General features: G+C 39.8%; 1 protein-coding gene across 3 annotated transcripts in view; it reads left to right on the forward strand.

Moving 5' to 3' along the window:
- The first annotated feature begins 287 nt into the window (after positions 1-287).
- The window catches only part of LOC145536431 (plastin-3-like), a 37,327-nt gene continuing 14,716 nt past the window's right edge, over positions 288-22,898 (forward strand). For 2 of the 3 annotated variants that reach the window (XM_081565778.1, XM_081565776.1), the window contains exons 1-5: positions 288-456; positions 2,867-3,174; positions 16,221-16,302; positions 17,077-17,242; positions 19,150-19,292. In XM_081565778.1, the coding sequence (XP_081421904.1) occupies positions 3,170-3,174; positions 16,221-16,302; positions 17,077-17,242; positions 19,150-19,292 (396 nt within the window). In that variant the 5' untranslated portion in view covers positions 288-456; positions 2,867-3,169. The remainder of the gene's footprint in view (positions 457-2,866; positions 3,175-16,220; positions 16,303-17,076; positions 17,243-19,149; positions 19,293-22,898) is intronic. The other variant, XM_081565777.1, reaches the window with a different exon arrangement.

Below are 22,898 nucleotides of genomic sequence, written 5' to 3' on the forward strand. Positions count from 1 at the left end.
TTGTCTCTTTTCCAACTCCACCCCTTCGTTTTGACATGGTCACATCCAAGGTGGGGATGGCTCCAGAGCGAGAGATTGGCTGCCGCTTTGGGGGTAAGGCGACCGGGAGATGGCCGGAATTAGTTCTTCCGGAGCGCGAGTATACGCGGAAGTCCGGCTACTCCCGCCCTCCTTTTTCTCCTGCTCAGTTCCCATTGGCTGCCTGTCTTAGACAGGCACTGAGGTCGCGGAGCTGGACCTCTGGGCGCGAGGCGTGTGTATACCAGTGCGCCTGCGTTCGTTTGCCCGGCTTTTCAGAGTGTGCCATGTTTTCTCCGAGTTTTACCGCTTTTCCCGAAGGGGTTGAATGGCTGCCTTGGTTACTGGCGAGGTTCGGCACAGTCAGTGGCTGTGCAGGGCGACCGTGTTTCAGTCTTACTGAGCTCTCCCTCAGTCTGGATCAGATGGCAACGCGCGGTAAGTCGCACAGATGCATGCAATTCATGACCAGGGAGAGGTCTCAGGGCTTGTTTCGTGTCTCTCCCTGGAGAGTAACCTGGGTCAGGGAGCTTGGGGTTGTGTATGGCTACGTGTGACATCACAGATGCTGTTTTGGGTACGCTTGATCTCTCTGAGCCATTGGCCAGGATTGTGGGTGATGGGGTATTTGATCGGAGTGGATTTTGAGAGCCATAGTCCAAAGCCTCTAGGATGTGTGTGCCTGTGTGCCGGGATGTGCATTTTTGGAGCTTTGGGGCACTTGAGTCCCTGGGTGTGAGATCTCTGTGTAGGCGTCTGCGCCCCAGAATGTGAGATCTCTGAGCTTTTGATTCTGGGTCCCAAGTTGTGCTGTCTCTGAGCTGCTTTGAGGAGGGGTTTGTCTTAAGGTGGAAACTCTCAGCTGCTTGGGGTCTGCGCACAGGGTGCAGGTTTTCCATTTGTCTGGGAACTTTATCTGCAGGTTGTATGATGTTCTTGAGTTACTCAAAGTTATGTCTTTCTGCTTAGCGGTTTCTGTATTAACTTAGTAAGTGTCCGGAGTGGTTCGGAAGTCAGTCTCCGTGATGTGAAGTATCTGTGCGATTCTCATTTGTTTCTGTCTTGACGACCTTGGTCTGTTTGGAGGCTCTTTGTCGCAGTGTGTTTGGTCTCTGTCGTATTTGAGGGTCTGAGGCTCGAGTTGTGAGCTCTCTGTGCAGATACTCAGTGACCTTTTTTTGTGTGTCTGGGTATCTACCTGAGCTGTTTGGAGTCGTTGTGTTAGAAATAAAACCTCTTGAGTTCTTGGCTGTGAGGTCTCTGTCCAGGAGCTGAGGATTTGGAAGCTGGCAGATATGATTCCGAAGCCTGGAACCTGACATGCTGATTGTGTGTCATTGAGCGTGTATGATAATTTATTCAGTGGGGCCAGTGTCGGTCTTGGAGGGTACCTGTGCATGTTAGCGATGTGTGTAAAGGGCCTGGCTCCCGACTGTCCTTCAGCAAATGTTTTCTGAGCACCTGCCATATACCAGAGCGCTATTCGAGGAGTTTGTAACAGGACAAAATGGACCAAGTCTCTCGTTTCAGAGACCTGGTAGTCAGTAAGTAAATCAAGGGTGGGTGGCAGGCACTATGAAGAAAGATAATACTAGATCAGGGGAAAGGGGGTGTGTGGGGTATGATGTTATTATTTTATTCAAGATAATGAGGGAAAATCTCCCTGAAAGATGGCAATTAAGCAGAGATGTGGAGGAAGTGAGGGAGCAGGCCATGGGCTTACCTAAGGGAAGAGCATTCCAGGCTGAAGGAGCAATAAACGCAACAGTCCTGGCAGGGAAATCTACTTGAGGTGCTTCTGAATGTCAAGGAGTCCCGTGATGCTCTGAGTTTGTCATGTTTCATTGGGTTTAGCACTCATTGCAAAGGGTCTGGTGCCGAAATCTCTGTTTCTCCCACAATTTGTGGTCATCCGCATTTCACAGATGAAGGACTCAAGGCTCCAACGTGTGCCCTGCACCTTCTCTCCTAGCTATACCTGAAATTAGGAGTGAAACCTTCTGGTCCATGATGAGACAGAAAGCTTGAGTATACCAGCTGCAGGGATGATAGCATCCAGCTGAATGTCAGTCAGCCAGCGGATATCAGTTACAATATGGGAATCGCGCCTCATAACACTGCTACTCTTGATGCAGGGCAGGACTTAAGAAGGAGGAAGCAACTGGGGCAAAGGAGGGAGGCAGGAAGGAGAAGCTGGAGGACAATGAGAAAATAAAACCAATGGCTTCATCACATTGCTTGGATTTGGCCCATTTTACCTTGAGTAACTGGTTGTGTTAGAATATAGTCACCTTTTCTCTGTCCCTACCCATTTTTTCCCTCCCTTTGTCTGTTGTGCCAGGGATACCACCTGGGCCTGGAGATTTCTGTAAATTTTTCAACTACAAGCTCGATTTTTAAATAGATTATCTATTTCTTTTTGGCTCAACTTTGTTAGTTAGTTCCTTTCACCGAAATTGCCAGATGTAGTTATTATAATCATTCACAGAATCCTTTTAATTTCTGTGAGATCTGAAATCTATTTTACTTCCGATATTCGTAAGTGTTGTCTTTAGATATCTTGCTTTTTTTGGTCTACATGAGTAGACGTTTATGAATTTGTATTGATCTTTTGAAAGAGCCAGCTTTGGGTTTTGTTGATCATCTCTACTTTTTTTTTTTTCTGATATGTGTTCTGATCGCTATTTCCCTTATTTTGCTGACAGTCTCGCTACTAATGAGGTTTACTAAAGTCCCTGAGAGTTTCCCAAGCATAGTGAAAACGGACAGATTCTAGGGCACTATTGTAGCTGCACTAAGTGAGATGCACCGAGTGCGGATCATGAAATCTCCATTTTTCTTTTTTTAGAATTCCTCAGTTCTGATTGACATGGACAACTTGTCTAGGCACTACTAGAGCAGAGGAATGGTCTTATTTTGCCTCCTGCCAGGCTCTGTCTCCACTGGGAGCATGTGTAGGTGACAGGGGTTTGCTGCCTTCTCTGATGCACAAACCCAAGACCTCCAGTCTAGGAGACTCACTGACCTGCTGTCTGCTGTTCTGAGGAGGCTCTCAGACTATCCTTTCTACAAAACATCCTGATGCAGTCTTGCCAAGCCTCTATCTGAAAGATTTCTGAAGAAATCCGATTTCTATTTCGTGTGCATTTCTATGAGGTAAGATCAATTTGTGTTATGTGGTAGCTGTTATTCTACATATTTTGCCATAGCCGTTGGATCTTAGCCTTGACTGAATAAATACAGAACACACTGAGGTTTCCACAATGCCTCGAGACCGGTGGTTCCCTGACTGCTGGGCGACTCTGAGCAAGTAACATAGTGTCTCTGTGCCTCATTCTTCCATTAGCCACATAGAAGCACTAGCTTGGGTAAATTTAACTACTTCATGGGGCAGTGTAGAACACTGACCATGTTAAGACAGGGGAAAGTGTCAGAACAGTATGTGCCATATGGTACGTTCCCGGTCAATTCTAGCTGTTGTCATTACTGTAGTTAATATTATTGCTGTTCCACATTTCCCTGGATAGTGCTCCAGGGACACAGTGTCAAGACCACCTTTGACTCACCGCATGGACCTTGCAGCATCACTTCAGCCCTTCAGGGCCTCAAGAATGGATTGTATGAGGCATGGGGGAAGGATTTTTTTTTTTTTTTTTTAGCATAATGAGTATTCGGCTCTTCCTGTGGGGACATTGTGAAGCCTAAATACAACACTGAGGCTTCATCATGTGCTCGTATGGAAAAATTTAGTGCATATTCTCTATGCAGTTACAAGTCTAATGACCCCTTCCTATGATATGTATAATGACAGGAAGTAAGTGGTCACTGGCCAGTTATAGAACTAGAGTATATAAAGTTTTAAAAACCTTACAGAGGGTCATTTAAAGGCCAAGAAACTTCTTCACATAGGTTTTTTTTTATTTTGGCTTTCTTTTTATCAAGTGTAATTCCCCTGTATCAAATTCTGAAAATCTCAATCTAATGAAGATATGAAAATGTTAATAGTCAAACTTTCATCATTAATGCTTTATTTCTTGTTTAGTTTTCACATTGCCAGTTTTAGTGTGTTTCTTATTTCTTCTGCTAATATTCATGATTTTTAATCCAAGGGTAATGGTATGGATATTTTCTGAGGTAAATCATGAGGAGATCGTCAGCCATGATTTTGGATGGAGAGTCTGAGGATGGAACACGGGTGCTAGAGAGCGGAGTTGGGGTGGGAGGGGAAAAGGGTGGGGGCGGGGACGGGGGTGTGAGTACAAGCAGAAACGGAAGTGAAGAGAGGCAGGAAGATAAGCTCACCCTTCTGAACCGTGGTTAGCTCTCCATGTGTGCACGTATAATGAAGTCTTTGAGTACTCATCACAACACTATGAGGTAGCATTTTTAATGCTGTCATCCCTTTCGGCAGCTGAGGAAGCAGAAACACGTAGCGGTTAACGGGTGAATGAATTTACCCAAAGTCACCTCCCTGGCAAGAGCTGAGTCAGATTGGTGCCAGGTGGAGAGGAACAGAGACGTGTTGTATCTGACCCCCAATCTGGAACACATTGCGGTGTCTAGTGTACTCTGGATCAAAAGGCAGATCCACATGTCCATCCGCAGGAAACTTTACCGTGTACGGATTGAACACAGTGTCTCCTAAGTGCATGAAAGACCATGGGATGTCAGGTCAGCATGCACATATCACAGAGAACAGTTCCTGGTCCAAATAATAGATACAGTATCATGAAGACATTAACTCCCCTATCTCATACTTTTTAAAAATGAAGAGAACGGAACCTGGAAGGCAATAGATCACATATTAAGGGGTTTTTTCCCTCTCAATTGTGACATTCTAGGTAATTTCCAAATTAACCTATTTCTAGCTTTTAACAAATATTTATTTTTCATTGATTGATTATTATTTACAGTATTGGTTTGATTTCTGTCACACCTCAACCTGAATTAACCATAGTTTTCGGTGTACATATGTCCCCTCCCTCTTGAATCCCTCCCACTTCCCGCTCATTCCCACCCCTCTAGGTTATTACAGAGCCCCCGTTTGTGTTCCCTGAGTCATACAGCAAATTCCCATTGGCTATCTATTTACATATGTTAATGTATATTCATCCATGCTACTCTCTCCATTTATCTCACCCACTCCCTCTCCTCCCCTACCCTTGTGCACAAGTCTGTTCTCTATGTCTGCGTCTCTATTGCTGCTCTGGGATCAGGTTTATCAGTACCATCCTTCTAGATTCCACATGTATGCGTTAATATACGGTATTTGTTTTTCTCGTTCTAACTTACTTCCCTCTGTATAATAGGCTCTGGGTTCATCCACCTCCTTAGAACTGACCCAGATGCATTCCTTTTTTTCTATGGCTGAGTAGCATTCCATTGTATATACGCACCTCAGCTTCTTTATCCATTGCTCTGTCGATGGACATCTAGCTTGCTTCCATGTCTTGGCTACCGTAAATAGTGCTGGAGTGAACACTGGGGTACGTGTGTCTTTTTCAGCTTTGGTTTTTGGAAGGTCATATGCCTAATAGTGGGATTGCTGGGTCACATGGTGGTTTTATTCCTAGTTTTTTAAGGCATTTCCACACTGTCTTCCATAGTGACTGTATCAATTTACATTCCCACCATCTCTAGCACTTGTTGCTTGTGGACTTTTTGATGATGCCCATTCTGTCTGGTGTGAGGTGATATCACGTTGTAGTTTTGATTTGCATTTCTCTAATAATGAGCTTCTCTGGTGCCTCAGATGGTAGAGAGTCTTCCTGCAGTGCAGGAGCCCCAGGTTCAATCCCTGGGTCAGGAAGATCCCCTGGAGGAAGAAATGGCAACCCACTCCAGTATGCTTGCCTGGAAAATTCCATGGACAGAGGAGCCTGGTGGGCTACAGTCCGTGAGCTTGCAAAGAGTTGGACACGACTGAGCGACTAACACTCTAATCATGAGTGATGGAGAGCATCTCTTCATGTGTTTCTTAGCCATCTCTATGTCTTCTTTGGAGAAATATCTGTTTAGGACTTTTGCCCACTTTTTGACTGGGTTGTTTGTTTCTCTGGTATTGACTTGTATGAGCTGTGTGTATGTTTTGGAAATTAATAGTTTGTCAGTTGTTTCAGTTGCTATTATTTTCTCCCATTCTGAGGGTGGTCTTTTCACTGTGTGTATAGTTTCCTTTGCTATGCAAAAACTTTTAAATTAAATTAGCACCTAGTTATTTATTTTTGTTTTTATTTCCTTTATTCTAGGAGGTTTGTCATAGAGGATTTTACTATGATTTGTGTCATACAGTATTCTGCCTATGTTTTCTTCCTAGAGTTATATAGGTTCTGGTCTTACATTTAGGTCTTTAGTCCATTTTCAGTTTATCTTTGTGTGCGGTGTTAGGAAAGTTATGACCAACCTAGACAGCATGTTAAAAAGCAGAGACATTACTTTGCCAACAAAGGGCCGTCTCGTCAAGGCTATGGTTTTTCCAGTGGTCATGTATGGATGTGAGAATTGGACTATAAAGAAAGCTGAGCGCAGAAGAATTGATGCTTTTGAACTGTGGTGTTGGAGAAGACTCTTGAGAGTCCCTCGGTTTGCAAGGAGATCCAACCAGTCCATCCTAAAGGAGATCAGTCCGGGGTTTTCATTAGAAGGACTGATGTTGAAGCTGAAACTCCAATACTTCGGCCACCTGATGGGAAGAGCTGACTCATTGGAAAAGACCCTGATGCTGGGAAAGTTTGAGGTCAGGAGAAGGGGATGACAGAGGATGAGATGGTTGGATGGCATCACCGACTCAATGGACGTGGGTTTGGGTGGACTCCGGGAGTTAGTGATGGACAGGGAGGCCTGGCGTGCTGCGGTTCATGGGGTTGCAAAGAGTCGCACACAACTGAGCGACTGAACTGAACTGAACTGATGGTGTTAGGAAGTGTTCTAATTTCATTCTTTGCACTGAGTTGTCCAGTTCTTCCAGCACCACTTACTGAAACTGCTGTCTTGTTCCCATTGTATATTCTTGCCTCCTAAGTCAAAGATAAGGTGCCCACATGTGTGTGGGTTTTTCTCTGGGCTTTCTATCTTGTTCCCTTGGCCTTTATTTCTGTTTTTGTGTACTGTCTTGATGACTGTGACTTTGTAGTATAATTTGAAAGCAGGTAAGTTGATTCCTCCCGCTCCATTCTTCTTTCTCAAGATGACTTTGGCTATTCAGGGTCTTTTGTGTTTCCGTACGAACTGTGGCTTTTTTTTTTCTAGTTCTGTGAAAAATGCCATTAGTACTTTGATAGGGATCACATTGAATCTGTAGATTGCATTTGGTAGTATAGTCATTTTCACAATATTGATTCTTTCTACCCAGGAACCTGGATTATCTCTCCATCTGTTTATATCATCTTTGATTTCTTTCATCAAATTATAATTTTCTGTATATAGTTCTTTTGTCTCCTTAGGTAAGTTTATTCCTAGATGTTTTATTCTTTTTGTTGCAGTGGTGAATGGAATTGATTCCTTAATTTCTCTTTCTGATTTTTCATTGTTAGTATGTAGGAATGCAAATGATTTCTGTGTATTGATTTTGTATCCTCCGACTTTGCTAAATTCACTGGTTAGCTCTAGTAATTTTCTGATAGTATCATGGTATTCTATGTACAGCATCACGTCATCTGCAAACAGTGAGTGTTATACTTTCTTCTCTTCCGATCTGGATTCCTTTTATTTCTTTTTCATCTCTGATTGTTGTAGCTAGGACTTCCAAAACTATGCTGAATAATAGTGGTGAAAGTGGACACCCTTGTCTTGTTCCTGATCTTAGGGGGAATGCTTTCAGTTTTTCACCATTGAGAATAATATTTGCTGTGGGCTTATCATATGTGGCCTTTACTATGTTGAGGTAGGTTCCTTCTATGCCCATTTCTTGAAGAGTTTTAATCAGAGCCAATGCCCCCACAGACTGAGGGGTCCACAGGTCATGATTTTAGAGCCCCCACCACTTGATTTACACTGGGTGACTCTGCAAACCCTCCAACCCCTCTTGCGGATACAAACACACACAACAGCACAGCAGAAATTGTGAGCCTGTCTTTGTCTCCTGAGGTAATTGCAGATTTGTGGACTCACTACCCAGAGTTGTCACTGGCCATCCTTTGCTCATTCTTGTCCTGAACAGGGTCACCGCAGAGATGCGTGGACCAGTCTCCCCTAGACTGTGGACGTCTCCTGCCTCCTCTTCTCGTTGTTAGACATCTCATGTTCTTTCGCCTTCATCTCCCATGTCAGCAGGGGGCTGGGCCCATGCACATACACGCAAACACAGGTGACACAAGCACACACCTGTACACACGCATGTGCAAGGCACAGGGACACAAACAGGGAACAAATGTGTCAGTACCTGAAGAACCAGTGGTTCACACGAAATGCAGTGATTTCATATTTCTCATAGGAAAATCCATTCTGATCTTCAAATGTGAAATATACAGAAGTCCAACTTCCATGAAAGAGTGTTCAAGCCTAGATTTTGATAGAAGAAATACAAAGAATTCCATATTTTGCGAAGAAGCAGTGGTGCACATATTTTCATTTGTGAAACAGAGAACTCCAATACCATATAGGTTCTCCATATCTTAAGAAAACCAACGCCATGATTTTCGTCTGTGAAATATAGAGATTTCCATATTTAATGTAAGGAAGTCACCACCCAGATTGTCATATATGAGGTATAGAAAATACCATATTTCATGTAAGAAACTCAGCATCCAGATTTTCCTAAAGTGAAATACAAAAAGTTCAATATTTCATGATGTAAATTCAGCACTGACATTTTCATATGTAAAATATAGAGAATTCCATTTTTAACTGAGTAAAATTTCACCCTGATTTTCATATGTGAAATATACCGAATTCCATAGTTTAGGTAGTAATATTGGTGCACAGATTTTGATATCCAGAATATACACAATTCCGGATTGTACATGGGTAAATTAGCACCCAGTTTTTCATGTGTGACATACATAATGTTAAGTACTGCCTAGAGGAAAATTTGAGCAGAGATTTTCCTATATGATATATAGAAGATTTCATATTTTGTGGTAAATGGGTGTCCAGGTTTCACATGTGATTCTATAGAGAGAACTCCACATTTCATGTGGGAAAATTGGCAACTGTATTTTCATATATGAAATATAGACTTCAGGGTTTTTTGTATGAATGTCTGGGATGGGATTTCCTTATATGAAAGATGAAAAATTTCTTATGTCATGTGTGAAAATCTGTTCACTGATTAATATATGTGAAAAGTAGAGATTTCATATTTCATGTAGGTAAAGTTTTTCCCAGTGTTGTATAATGTGAAATATAGACAGTTACATATTTATGTAATAAAATCATAAGATTTTCATATATGAAAAATACAGAATCCCATGTATCAATATAGCAGAAAAACCCTTCCTCCAATTATCACCTGTAAAATATACAGAAGTCCATATTTCATTTAGGAAAACTTCTAATGTGATGTCCACATGCAAAACACAAAATTCCACATTCACATTTGAGAAACTATGCCTACAAAACCCATGCTAATATTTTAATATGTGAAGTTTAGGGAATTTAATATTTAGTGTAGGAAAATGAAAGTCTATATTTTCAAATGCTAAACACAGAGAATTCCATATACCATGTAGGAAAATGTGCAGCCAATATTTATAAATGCGATACGAAGAATTGAACATTTCATTTGTGAAATGTAGAGAAATACATATATTGTAGAACACACAACGCCAATATTTTCATATGTGAAATATAGATTAGTCTATATTTCAATCAAGGAAATCTGTGCTCAGATCTTTTATATGGAATGTAAAGAGTACCACACCTCATGTAAGACAAGCTCTATCTAGATTTTCATTTGTGAAATGTACACATTTCATATTTCTGGAATGAATATTTGCTACTGGAATTTCATATTTGAATGATAGAGAATTGTACATCTCTTGTCAGAAAATTTAATTGAGAAATTCATTTATGAAAGTAGAATTCCATGATTCAGCAGGAAAATGGATACTCAAATTTTCCTATGTGAATAATACAGAATTCCCTATGCATGCAGGAAAATACATGCACATATATCCATATGTGAAGCAAGCAATATTTCATATATCATGACCAAACATATACAGCTAGATTTTCAGACATGAAATACAGATTTCATACTTCCTGGAGAAAATTCTGTACCCATATTTTCGTGTATGAAATATAGAAAGTTACATATTTCCTGTAGGAAAGTCATCTTTCAGGCTTTCCTATATGAAATATAGAGAATTCCATATTTGAAGTGGGAAAATCTGCACTAATACTTTAATACAAGAAATGTACAGAATTTCATATTTCATGTAGAAAATCTGCACCTAGATTTTCAAATGTGAAATATAAAGAATTCCATTGTTCGTCAAGTTAACCTGCCCTCATGTTTTGCAAGGGACATACAGAGAATTCCATATTTCATGTGGGAGAATCTAAACCAAGATATTCATATATGACATGTAGCGAATTGCACATATTATGGAGCAAAATCAGGGTCCACATGTCATATAGGAAATATAGGGATTCTATATTTCATAGAAGCATATCTAAGGTAAGTTTTCCATATTTGAAACATAGAAAATTCCATAATTCATGTAAAAAATTTGAACTCAAATTTTCGTATCTAAAATATACACGTTTCATATGTCATGTAAGAAAATCTGTACCCTGGTTTTCATATGAGAAATGAACAAACGTCCATATTTCATCTCAAAACTTCCTCATCTTGTTTTTACTTGGGAAATATAGAGAGTTCCATATATTTTCTAAAATATCTGGCCTGAGAGTCCCACATACGAAACGTGGAAAATTTCATATGTGATGCGTGAATATCTGTACACTGATTTCTATATGTGAAATATAGAGATGTCATAGTTCAAGTAGGAAAATCTGTTCCCAGATATCTATATGTGAAATTAGAATTACATATTCTATGTCAAAAAATCATAATTAAGGTTTTCTTATATGAAATATGCAGAATCCCATATAGCAATATAGCAGAAAATCTACACTTAACTTATCATCTGTAAGATATACATGATTTCATACTTCATTTAGGAAAATCTGCACTCAGATTTCCACACGTGAATCATACAGAATTATATAATTTCACAGTTGAAAACCTAGGCCCACAACACCTGTGCCAATATTTTAATATGAGTTCTAAGGAGAATTTAATATTTAATGTAGGTTACTGAATGTCTATATTTTCCAAAGAGAAACACAAGAGAATTCCATATGTCATGTGCAGAATGTGCACACAGATTTTAATAAGTGTAAAATAAAACATTCAGTATTTAAGCAGGAAAACCTTTTTCCAGATTTTCATATAGCATATTGCATGTTTCATGCAGGAAAACCTGTGTCTAGATTTTCAAATGGGAAATATAGAGAGTTACATATTTAGTGTAGAAACATCAGCACCCATGTTTTCATATGTGAAATACAGAGTATCCCCAAACAAGGAGATCTGTGTCCATATTTCTTTATGTGAAATATGAAATATACCAACTTTCATGTAGGAAAATCTTTACCTAGATGATCATTTATGAGATGTACAAATTTCCTAGTTCAGTAATGAAAATTTGCCTCGGTGTTTCATATTTGGACTATGGAGAATTATATACTTCATGTCCGAAAATCTTAAGTGAGATTTTCATTAGAAAACTGCAAAATATTCCATACTTTATTCAGGAAAACATGTGCTCAAATTTTCCTATGTGAAGAATACAGCATTCCATATTTATGTAGGGAAAAGAGTGCAGAGATATCCAGATGTGAAACATACAATAGTCCATCTATCATGACCAAAAATATACAGCTAGATTTCCAAACATAAATACAGATATCAAATTTAATGTAGAAAAAACTACACCCATAACTCATATGTGATATAGAGAAAATTGCATATTTCATCATTCAGGAAAATCATCATTCAGGTTTATATATGCATAAAGCAGGGCATTCAAAACCAGTGCTCTGGAACAACCCATAGGAATAGGGTGGGGAGGGAGGTGAGTGGGGCTTAAGGATGTGTGGGACACATGTATACCTATGGCTCATTAATGTTGATATATGGCAAAAAGCATCACAATATTGTACAGTAATTATCCTCCAGTTAATACAAATAACTTAATTTGAATTCAAAAACGAAAAAAGTGGAAGGAACTCTACTCAGTGCTCTGTGGTGACCTAAATGGGAAGACAATCCAAAAATGAAGGGATCTATGTATGCCTATAATAGATTGACTTAGATGTACAACGGAAACTAATATAAGATGGTAAAGCAACTCCATTCCAATAAAAATTGTTTTCAAAATATAACAATTCAACTATAGCTCCAGCAGTGAATGAATAAATGGTTCCCCCATTTGCAATATATATGTCTGAGGGGACATTATGCTTTTTAAGTATAATATTTCAGTTAGAGGAAGATAAAAACTATATCATCACATGATATTGTTAGTTAATTTACCTGAGTTATAGAAACAGAGTAGAATGTGATTATCTTGGGCTAGTGGAAATAGACCATGATGGTCTAAGTTACCCACTTTCAGTCAAAGTTTGTATAATCTCACCAAGGAAGATACTGTAATAGGGGCAAGATGGGCATGGAGCTGCCGTCCTTAGCTAAAGACCATAGAGGTTAGAAGACCAGGTCCACCAATAGTCAGCCTCTCAGCAGAGTGTAGTAAAAGGTATATTTCAGCCTTCGTCCATGGCCCTCCAGGTCCTCTGGCCTTGGTCTGGGTAGCAAGGGGTGGAGCCTGGGGACAGGCCAAAGGCCGAGTCTTGCAGAGGTCCAGAGACCTTGCTAGAGACACTCACTGGCCTGGCCCAGGGTTCAGAGCACTAGGCAACCTACCTCTGCCATCCCCACCTCCATGACTCAACGCTTGCAATAATCTGATTGGGTCAGAGTCTACAAGACCCAGCTTCCCCCCCAAAGTTAGGGTAGACTGAGAAGACTGAGGGCAACTGTGGGCTGGGCACCTGGCTCCCTCCTTTAAGGTGGCTGGGCAGGGTATGGGGACCTTGGTAAGAGGAGGGCCCAGAGACTGAGAGCTGCATCTTCAGCTGTGACTGGCCACTGGTGGGAGGACCAAGACTGGGTGCTGGATGAATGCTCTCAGGCAGGATAATCAGCTTGCCCAGGAAGCCCCTCCTCCTAAACAGGACCTTGGAGTGTGAAAGTCAAGCTTGGAATCTTACCTTTCAGCATTGAGACTAATATTTGTTTTGCTAGAGGTTTACAGGAACACAGTTACCTCACTATGACTTTTCTTCAAGAATAGAATATCTGACAGCAAGAAGGTTGTCAGAGCTAATCACATTCCTCCCTCAAGTTTTGTATAAGTGGGCATTCTTGAAAGTGTTTGGAAAGTTCAGGATTGTTAAAGGCATAAGCCACCCATCTCCTTGCATGGCCCTGCAAGAAAATGCTCTCTTCCTTAAACTGCAATGTTCTGATGTTGTTTGTCTAACTAACCCATGGGTACATCAGTTCAGTTCAGTTTATTCAGTCAGTCAATGTCAGTCGTGTCCGACTCTTTGCAACCCCTTGGACGGCAGCACGCCAGGCCTCCCTGTCCATCACCAACTCCCGGAGTTTCCCCAAACTCATGTCCATTGAGTTGGTGATACCATCCAACCATCTCATCCTCTGCCGTCCCCTTCTCCTCCCACCTTCAATCTTTCCCAGCATCAGGGTCTTTTCAAATGAGTCAGATCTTCGCATCAGGTGGCCAAAGTACTGGAGTTCCAGCTTCAACATCACTCCTTCCAATGAACACCCAGGGCTGATCTCCTTTAGGATGGACTGGTTGGATCTTCTTGCTGTCCAAGGGTCTCTCAAGAGTCTTCCCCAACACCACAGTTCAAAAGCATCAATTCTTCCACGCTCAGCTTTCGTTATAGTCCAACTCTCACATCCATACATGACTCCTGGAGAAACCAAAGCCTTGACTAGATGGACCTTTGTTGGCAAAGTAATGTCTCTGCTTTTTAATATGCTGTCTAGGTTGGTCATAGCTTTTCTTCCAAGGAGTAAGCATCTTTTAATTTCCTGGCTGAAGTCACAATCTGCAGTGATTTTGGAGCCCAAAAATATAAAGTCTGCCACTGTTTCCACTCTTTCCCCATCTATTTGCCATGAAGTGATGGTACCAGACGGCATGAGTTCTCTGAATGTTTAAGCAAACTTTTTCACTCTCCTCTTTCACTTTCATTAAGAGGCTCTTTAGTTCTTCTTCACTTTGTGCCATAAGGGTGGTGTCATCTTTATATCTGAGGTTATTGATATTTCTCCCGGTAATCTTGATTCCAGCATGTGCTTCATCCAGCCCAGCGTTTCTCATGATGTACTCTGCATATAAGTTAAATAAGCAGGGTGACAATATACAGCCTTGATATACTCCTTTTCCTATTTGGAACCAGTCTGTTGTTCCATGTCCGGTTCTAACTGTTGCTCCCTGATCTGCATACCGATTTCTCAAGAGGCAGATCAGGTGGGCTGGGGTTCCCTTCTCTTTCAGAATTTTCCACAGTTTATTGTGATCCACACAAAGGCTTTGGCATAGTCAATAAAGCAGAAATAGATGTTCTTCTGGAACTCTCTTGCTTTTTCGATGATCCAGCAGATGTTGGCAATTTGATCTCTGGTTCCTCTGCCTTTTCTAAAACCAGCTCAAATATCTGGAAGTTCACGGTTCACGTATTGCTGAAGCCTGGCTTGGAGAATTTTGAGCATTACTTTACTGGTGTGTGAGATGAGTGCAATTGTGCGGTAGTTGGAGCATTCTTTGGCATTGCCTTTCTTTGGGATTGAAATGAAAACTGACCTTTTCCATAGTAGGGAAGAAGTATTAAAAAAAAAAGGTACTTGACTGCTTTGCATTTCAGGATCCATCCATTATGATCCCCATATTATTGTGCTTGCTCAGAAATTTGTTGTGAGCATTGAGTAAGTACATATTGGAACACTTAGAACAGTACAGTGGGTATATTTCTGATGACAGTGTACAATATATAAAATTTGTTTTTTTCCAATACGGTCATTTTGGTTATTTAAAAAGATGATTTCTAAAAATGTGAGATACCCTTTTACTTGCCACTTATAGGCTGTAAAGAAATAATTTCCCATATATTTTAATAGAGAGACTCATATGATACTATTTGTTTAATATTTAAATTTTGCATGGAAATAAGCACGGTTTTCTCTATGCAAAATAACTTGTTTTAGGACAGTAGTATAAACATCTAAAATGTTAGAGTCTAACTCCAAATTTTACCAAATGAGGTTGTTCTAAGTCAGATCCTGCCCTAATTAATACAACTTTTCTTTCTATCGATATTATCACTGTATTTTCAGCACCAAATATGGTACCTGGTGCATCATCTGCTACTGCTACTGCTAAGTCGCGTCAGTCGTGTCCGACTCTGTGCGACCTCATAGACGGCAGCCCACCAGGCTCCCCTGTCCCTGGGATTCTCCAGGCAAGAGTACTGGAGTGGGTTGCCATTTCCTTCTCCAGGGCATGAAAGTGAAAAGTGAAAGTGGAGTCACTCAGTCGTGTCCGACTCAGTGACCCCATGGACTGCAGCCCGCCAGGCTCCTCCATCCATGGGATTTTCCAGGCAAGAGTACTGGAGTGGGGTGCCATTGCCTTCTCCAGGTGCATCATCTAGGTACTCAATAAATATTTGGTGAATGAAAGAATCTCATGCTCAACTAATTTTCAGTCTTTGTAGATGAAATCATTTTAATTATACATTATATGATCTAACAGAGAGATTCAGTTCCAATGTGGGATATTATCTGTTTTTAACACTTACTCAACAAAGTTTTTAATATCCAAGTAATTCATTCTTCTAAAAGAATGTGAGAAGTACAAAACATTAAATAAGAAAATATGCCCCAATCCCCAACTCAGAAATATTCAACTACTATAAGCACTTTGGTCTTTCCTTTATTTGCATTTTTATATGTATGGTTTTTTGATCAACCTGACTAAAGTCATACATTGCTTTTTTTTCAGATTACATGAGATAGATATTATAATAAGCCTTAAAATATTTGTGAATATTTATGGATTATTTAAAAAATAAGTCAACTTATTTTAAAATTTCTGTTTCAGTAAAATGATCAACCTTTCAGTTCCTGATACAATTGATGAGAGAGCAATCAACAAGAAGAAACTCACACCATTCATCATTCAGGTATGCACTCTTCTCCTCTCCTTCCATGAAACTATTATTTGAGGACCTGTTTTACAGACTGAAGGCTCTGCATTTTGCATTGTCTCATTTAATTCTTACAACAGCTCTGAGTTGAGGATTATTTTCCAGATTTCATAGAAGCTGAGATGCAGAAAGATTTCAGAGCTGTACCAAGGTTAATAGTGCTGGAACTAAAGTTCAAATCCAGGTGTAACTGCAAAGCCCTATATTCTTTTCATTACATTTTGCATTCAAACATACAGAAATAAGCAAGCATGTTTAAGCTCTTAGTTAATTAGCATGCTTGAAGAATAGAAGGCTTTTATTTTCCATCTCGTATTAGGGCGTTATATAGCAGTATTTCCTCATGCAAGGCCATCTCTTGGGATGAGGAGATTCAGAACTTCTAGAACTCTCATGTGTATTCAGTAGACCTCTCATTTAGGCATTTTAAAAAATTCAACACATAACCCACATGGATATACTTACTCTAGTAACTCAGCCTTTTCCTTTAGGGTCGGTATCTTTCAATCGAGGCTAACTAAAAATGCTGTTAACTTGCCTTGGAAATCTGGAAAAGACTATAAAAATGAGGATAGATTTGTTTTAGCTATGCTTTTAACACCAAAGCTTGGATATTACTTTCTGTGGATCATGTATGGGTAAACTTAATACATAATGTCATTACTGAGTGTTATTTCAGTGAAGGGAGAAAAAGACTGTAAAAAAACAGAAAGGTCAAGAAGCAAGTGTTATAAATTGGCTGTCTTGCAGGAAAACTTGAACTTGGCACTGAATTCAGCTTCTGCCATTGGATGTCATGTTGTGAACATTGGTGCAGAGGATTTGAGGGCTGGGAAGCCTCACCTGGTTTTGGGACTGCTGTGGCAGATCATTAAGATCGGTTTGTTTGCTGACATTGAATTAAGCAGGAATGAAGGTAATGAAACACAGTCATGATCTTGAAAATTGTTTATTGGTTATTTTTTTCTAGTCATGCAGACTGTCACGCTTTCACCTAATTGAGGTGATTAGATGATAATTAGAATTAACAGAAGGTAATGTTATAGTGTTATTCAGGAAAACAGCCTAATTATAACTTTCTTCTTTAGTAGTAATTAACATTTGTCTGGCTCTTTAGAATTCATTTCACAATAAAGACACGAAAACCCAGAGAGTTTAAGGAATTTGTGCAAAGTTCTTTTCTGCTCTACTCACATAGTCCCCACCCCATTACCACCCTCAGGCACACCATCTCCTATTAATTTTAATACCTTTTCTATTCTATTATAGATTTAAGACTCTTCAAAAATATTCTAACCTGCCCTTGATGGTCTCATATTTCCTGAATTAGCAGAAGCACCGTTTTTATAGCATAGGGTTTGATATCACATCATAGACTTGTAGAATGTATAAGCATATGTGATACAATTGTCCTAAGGTCCTAGGAAGTGCTACACTGTCCTCTCCTTTTGAAGTTTAAAATATTAAGCATCACTCCAAATATTCACGTTTTTTTCCGGAAATCACCATATCAATCTTCAGTTACTTTGGGGGAAGAATATATATTGGGAGTTCTCAGTATTTCAGGGTCTCACAATACCTGTCAACAGTCCTATTCTGCACATTTATCCAAGACTTTATGATACTTAAAATTTTCAGTCCACTCAAAGTGGGCTGTATTTAAACAAATAAAATTTTTCTAGTTGCTAGCCTCTTCAGAGCAGTGTTTATCTTGTTAGAGTTAAAGTCCATTGAACAAGGAAAGGAAGACAACAAAATTAAACTACATTGGCTCGTGTAATAAGTCAAATGATTTATCTCTGACAAGGTCTCAGGTGCAGGGAGGTCAGGCTGTTTAATCCTTTCCAGCCTTTTGACTTGGAGATGGAGAGCATGAGGAGGTTTCTGTACAAGTGACAATGTTGCCTCTGCCTTTACTTAAATCCCTCAGTGCCAGAGTGACATGGTGTGAAGTGGAGTCTATGAAAGATGAAGTTTGCCCATTAGAGATATTACTTAGACCTCTTTGGAAGTCAGGCAGTTTTAGTCTTCTTGTTCAGTGTAAATCTCCTTTTATCCTATGGGAGGGAATTATTGCATAAGGACTATACAACTTCTCCATAAAAACAGTACCTAAATTTAGACAATTCTCTGTGCAGATGCCCAAGCTTCTACCTCTTATCTCTGGGGATATTTAACCAAAAACCCTTGGCTTCTTCTGCACATTTAATTCAATAACAAAAAAGTGTTGAGGAACCTTTACATATTAGGTGCTATAGACAATGTAAAGTTGAATTCTTTTTCTTTAAAAACAGGTATGGCAAAAGCCACTACAATATTGTAAAGTAATTAGCCTCCAATTAAATTAATTTAAAAAACCAGGTGTAACATTTCAAGAGTTAGTTATGCTTAAATATAAATACCATAGGGTTTGAATACTCTTTAAATCAAAAGGCTCCAAAGTTTTAAACATACTCCCCCAAGCCTCTGATTTTAATATTATTTAAGAATAGTTTATGTAAATATATGACATAATGTAACAATGTTCAACTTAAAGCTAGAACTTACTTGGTATTTGGAATGTGATGAATAATCAAGATGTTAAAATATGTAATGCTGTGTATTCTTATAATTAAGTGTTTCTATCTGTATCATCTTATAACTCATTATATACTTTCATTTATCTTTATTATTAGACTGTGAGTACCTGAAAACCAGGAACTAGGTCACAGTACTTTTTGTACCTCTGTTACTTACTTAACAGAGTGTCAAAAGACTCAATAAACATGTAATGACTGTTACCATATAATGTATCGGTTGGGTTTTTCTTTTTTTCCTTTGTAGCCTTGGCTGCTTTACTTCGAGATGGTGAGACTTTGGAGGAGCTTATGAAATTATCTCCAGAAGAGCTTCTGCTTAGATGGGCAAATTTTCATTTGGAAAACTCAGGCTGGCAGAAAATCAACAATTTTAGTGCTGACATCAAGGTAACTGTTTAGTTAAATACTTCAGTTCAGTTCAGCTGCTCAGTTGTGTCCGACTCCTTGTGACCCCATGAGCCGCAGCACGCCAGGCCTCCCTGTCCATCACCAACTCCCAGAATCCACCCAAACCCATGTCCATTCAGTCGGTGAAGCCATCCAACCATCTCATCCTCTGTCGTCCCCTTCTCTTCCTGCCCTCAATCTTTCCCAGCATCAGGGTCTTTTCCAATGAGTTAACTCCTTGCATCAGGTGGCCAAAGTATTGGAGTTTCAGCTTCAACATCAGTCCTTCCAATGAACACCCAGGACTGATCTCCTTTAGGATGGACTGGTTGGATCTCCTTGCAGTCAAGGGACTCTCAAGAGTCTTCTCCAACACCACAGTTTAAAAGCATCAATTCTTCTGCACTCAGCTTTCTTTATAGTCCAACTCTCACATCCATACATGACCACTGGAAAAACCATAGCCTTGACTAGACGGACCTTTGTTGACAAAGCGATGTCTCTGCTTTATAATATGCTGTCTAGGTTGGTCATAACTTTCTTTCCAAGGAGTAAGCGTCTTTTAATTTCATGGCTGCAATCACCATCTGCCATGATTTTGGAGCCCAGAAAAATAAAGTCAGCCACTGTTTCCACTGTTTCCCCATCTATTTCCCATGAAGTGATGGAACCAGATGCCATGATCTTAGTTTTCTGAATGTTGGGCTTTAAGCCAACTTTTTCGCTCTCCTCTTTCACTTTCATCAAGAGGATCTTTAGTTTTTCGCTTTCTGCCATAAGGGTGGTATCATCTGCATATCTGAAGTTATTGATATTTCTCCCAGCAATCTTGATTCCAGCTTGTGCTTCCTCCAGCCCATCGTTTCTCATGATGTACTCTGCATATAAGTTAAATAAGCAGGGTGACAATATACAGCCTTAACCGTTTAGTTAAATACTTGACAGGGACATAATAACATGGAGACTTCAGGTCAGCTTAAAGGAGGGAAAATCCTATGAGTTTATCACCCAACCTTGTTGCCTCTAGGCCCTGATGGTAGATTTCAGTAGAGAGACTGAGCCAAGTAAGAGCACCAGCACTAAGTCTAGCTTTCATTTTGTGGAAAGGGGTTTAAATATTACAGTGCTAACATTTTCTATTCTGCCTACTGTTCAACATGCTGTACGAAAAGATCGGCAGTCATGACTTCTGTTCCTAACTGCCTTTCCCAGGCCTCAGTGGATCTGTGTTAGTAAAGGCCTAGAGAGAAAGGGCCTCAGGATTCCCCATTCCCTTTCTTATTTGGCTCCTCTTCTGTCATGTGCTCCCTCCTTCAGGCATTCAGTTCTTGGGGGTAGTTATATACTCTTATGTATGTTTGTATTTCTTACCTCAACCCTGCCCCTATTTTTTAAATTTAAATATATTTTTTAAAATGTTACAATGTTATATTTGTTTCTGCCATACCACAACGCAAATCAGCCATACATTCCCCTCCCTCTCTGGCCTCCTACCCCTCTCCCCATCTCATCCCTCCAGATCATCACAGAGCACCAGACTGGGCTCCCTGTGCTACACTGCAACTTCTCACCAGCTATCCATCTTACACTCCATAGTGTGTGTGTGTGTGTGTGTGTGTGTGTGTGTGTGTGTGTGTGTGTGTGTGTATATATATATAGATGCTACTCTCTCCATTCGTCCCACTCTTTCCCTCCCCCACTGTGTCCACAAGTCCATTCTCTGTATCTATGTCTCCATTCCTTCCCTGTAAATAGGTTCATCAGTGTCATTTTTCTAGATTCCATATATATGTATTAATCTACTATATTTGTTTCTCTCTTTCTGACTGACTTCACTCTCTTTAACAGGCTCTAGGTTCATCCATCTCACTAGAACTGACTCAAATTCGTTCTTTTTTATGGCTGAGTAATATTCCATGGTGTATATATACCACATCTTCTTTATCCATTCATCTGTTGATGAACATGTAGGTTGCTCCCATGTCATGGCTGTTGTAAATACTGCTGCTATGAATGTTCGGCTTCCCTCGTAGCTCAGTCGGTAGAGTCTGACTGCAATGCAGGAGACCTAGGTTCAGTCACTGGGTTGGGACGATCCCCTGGAGAAGGAAATGGCAACCCACTCCAGTATTCTTGTCTGGAGAATCCCATGGATAGAGGAGCCTGGCAGGATACCGTCTATGCAGTCGCAAGAGTCAGACACGACTGAGTGACTAAGCACACGTGAATATTGGGGTACATGGATCCTTTTCAGGGTATATGCCCAGTAGTGAGGTTGCTGGGTCATATGGTATTTATTCCTGGTTTTTTAAGGAATCTCCATACTGTTCTCCATAATGGCTGTATCAGTTTACATTCCACCAACAGTATAGGAGGGTTTGCTTTTCTTTACATCCTTTCCAGCATTTATTGTTTGTAGAATTTTTGATGATGGCTATTCTGAATGGTGTGAGGTGATAGCTCATTGTAGTTTTGATTTGAATTTCTCTAAGGATTAATGATGTTGAGCATCTTTTCATGTGTTTCTTGGCCATCTGTATGTCTTCTTTGGAGAAATGTCTGTTTAGGTCTTTTGCCCATTTTTTGAATGCGCTGTTTGTTTTCCTAATATTGAGCTATATGAGCTACTTATATATTCTGGAGATTAATCCTTTGTCAGTTGTTTCATTTGCAATTATTTTCTCCCTTTCTGAGGGTTATCTTTTAATCGTGTTTATTGTTTCCTTTGCTGTGCAAAAGCTTTTAAGTTTAATTAGGTCTATTAGGTTTTTTTTTGTTTTTATTTTCATTACTCTAGGAGGTGGGTCACAGAGGATCTTGCTGTGATTTATATCAAGGAGCATGCTGCCTATGTTTTCTTCTAAGCTTTATAGTTTCTGACCTGATATTTAAGTCTTTAATCCATTTTGAGTTTATTTTTGTGTATGGTGTTAGGAAGTGTTCTAGTTTCATTCTTTTGTAGCTGTCCTGTTTCCCCAGCACTACCTATTGAAGAGGCTGTCTTTTCTCCGTTGTATATTGTTGCCTCTTTTGTCAAAGATAAGGTACCCATAGGTGTGTATAAGCTTATCTCTGGACTTTCTATCTTGTTCCATTGGTCTATGTTTCTGTTTTTGTGCCAGTACCATACTGTCTTGATGACTGTAGATCTGTAGTATAGTCTGAAGTCAGGAATGTTGATTCCTGCAGCTCTGATTTTCTTTGTCAAGATTGCTTTGGCTTTTCAGGGTCTTTTGTGTTTCCATTAAAGTTGTAACTTATTTTGAAAAAAAAAAGTTGCAACTTATTTTGGTTCTATTTCTGTGAAAAATATTATTGGTAGTTTGATAGGGATTACATTGAATCTGTAGATTGCTTTGAGTAGTATAGTCATTTTCACAATATTTCTCCCAATCCAAGAACATGGTATATTTCTCCATCTGTTTGTGTCATATTTGATTTGTTTCATCAGTGTCTCACAGTTTTCTGCATACAGGTCTTTTGTCCCTTTAGGTAGGTTTATTCCTAGGTATTTTATTCTTTTTGTTGCAATGGTGAATGGAATTGTTTCCTTAACATCCCTTTCTGATTTGTCATTGTTAGTGTATAGGAATGCAAGGGATTTCT

Source organism: Giraffa tippelskirchi, chromosome X, assembly GCF_054371585.1.
Source record: "Giraffa tippelskirchi isolate mGirTip1 chromosome X, T2T-mGirTip1v1.2.pri, whole genome shotgun sequence".
NCBI classification, from domain to species: domain Eukaryota; kingdom Metazoa; phylum Chordata; class Mammalia; order Artiodactyla; family Giraffidae; genus Giraffa; species Giraffa tippelskirchi.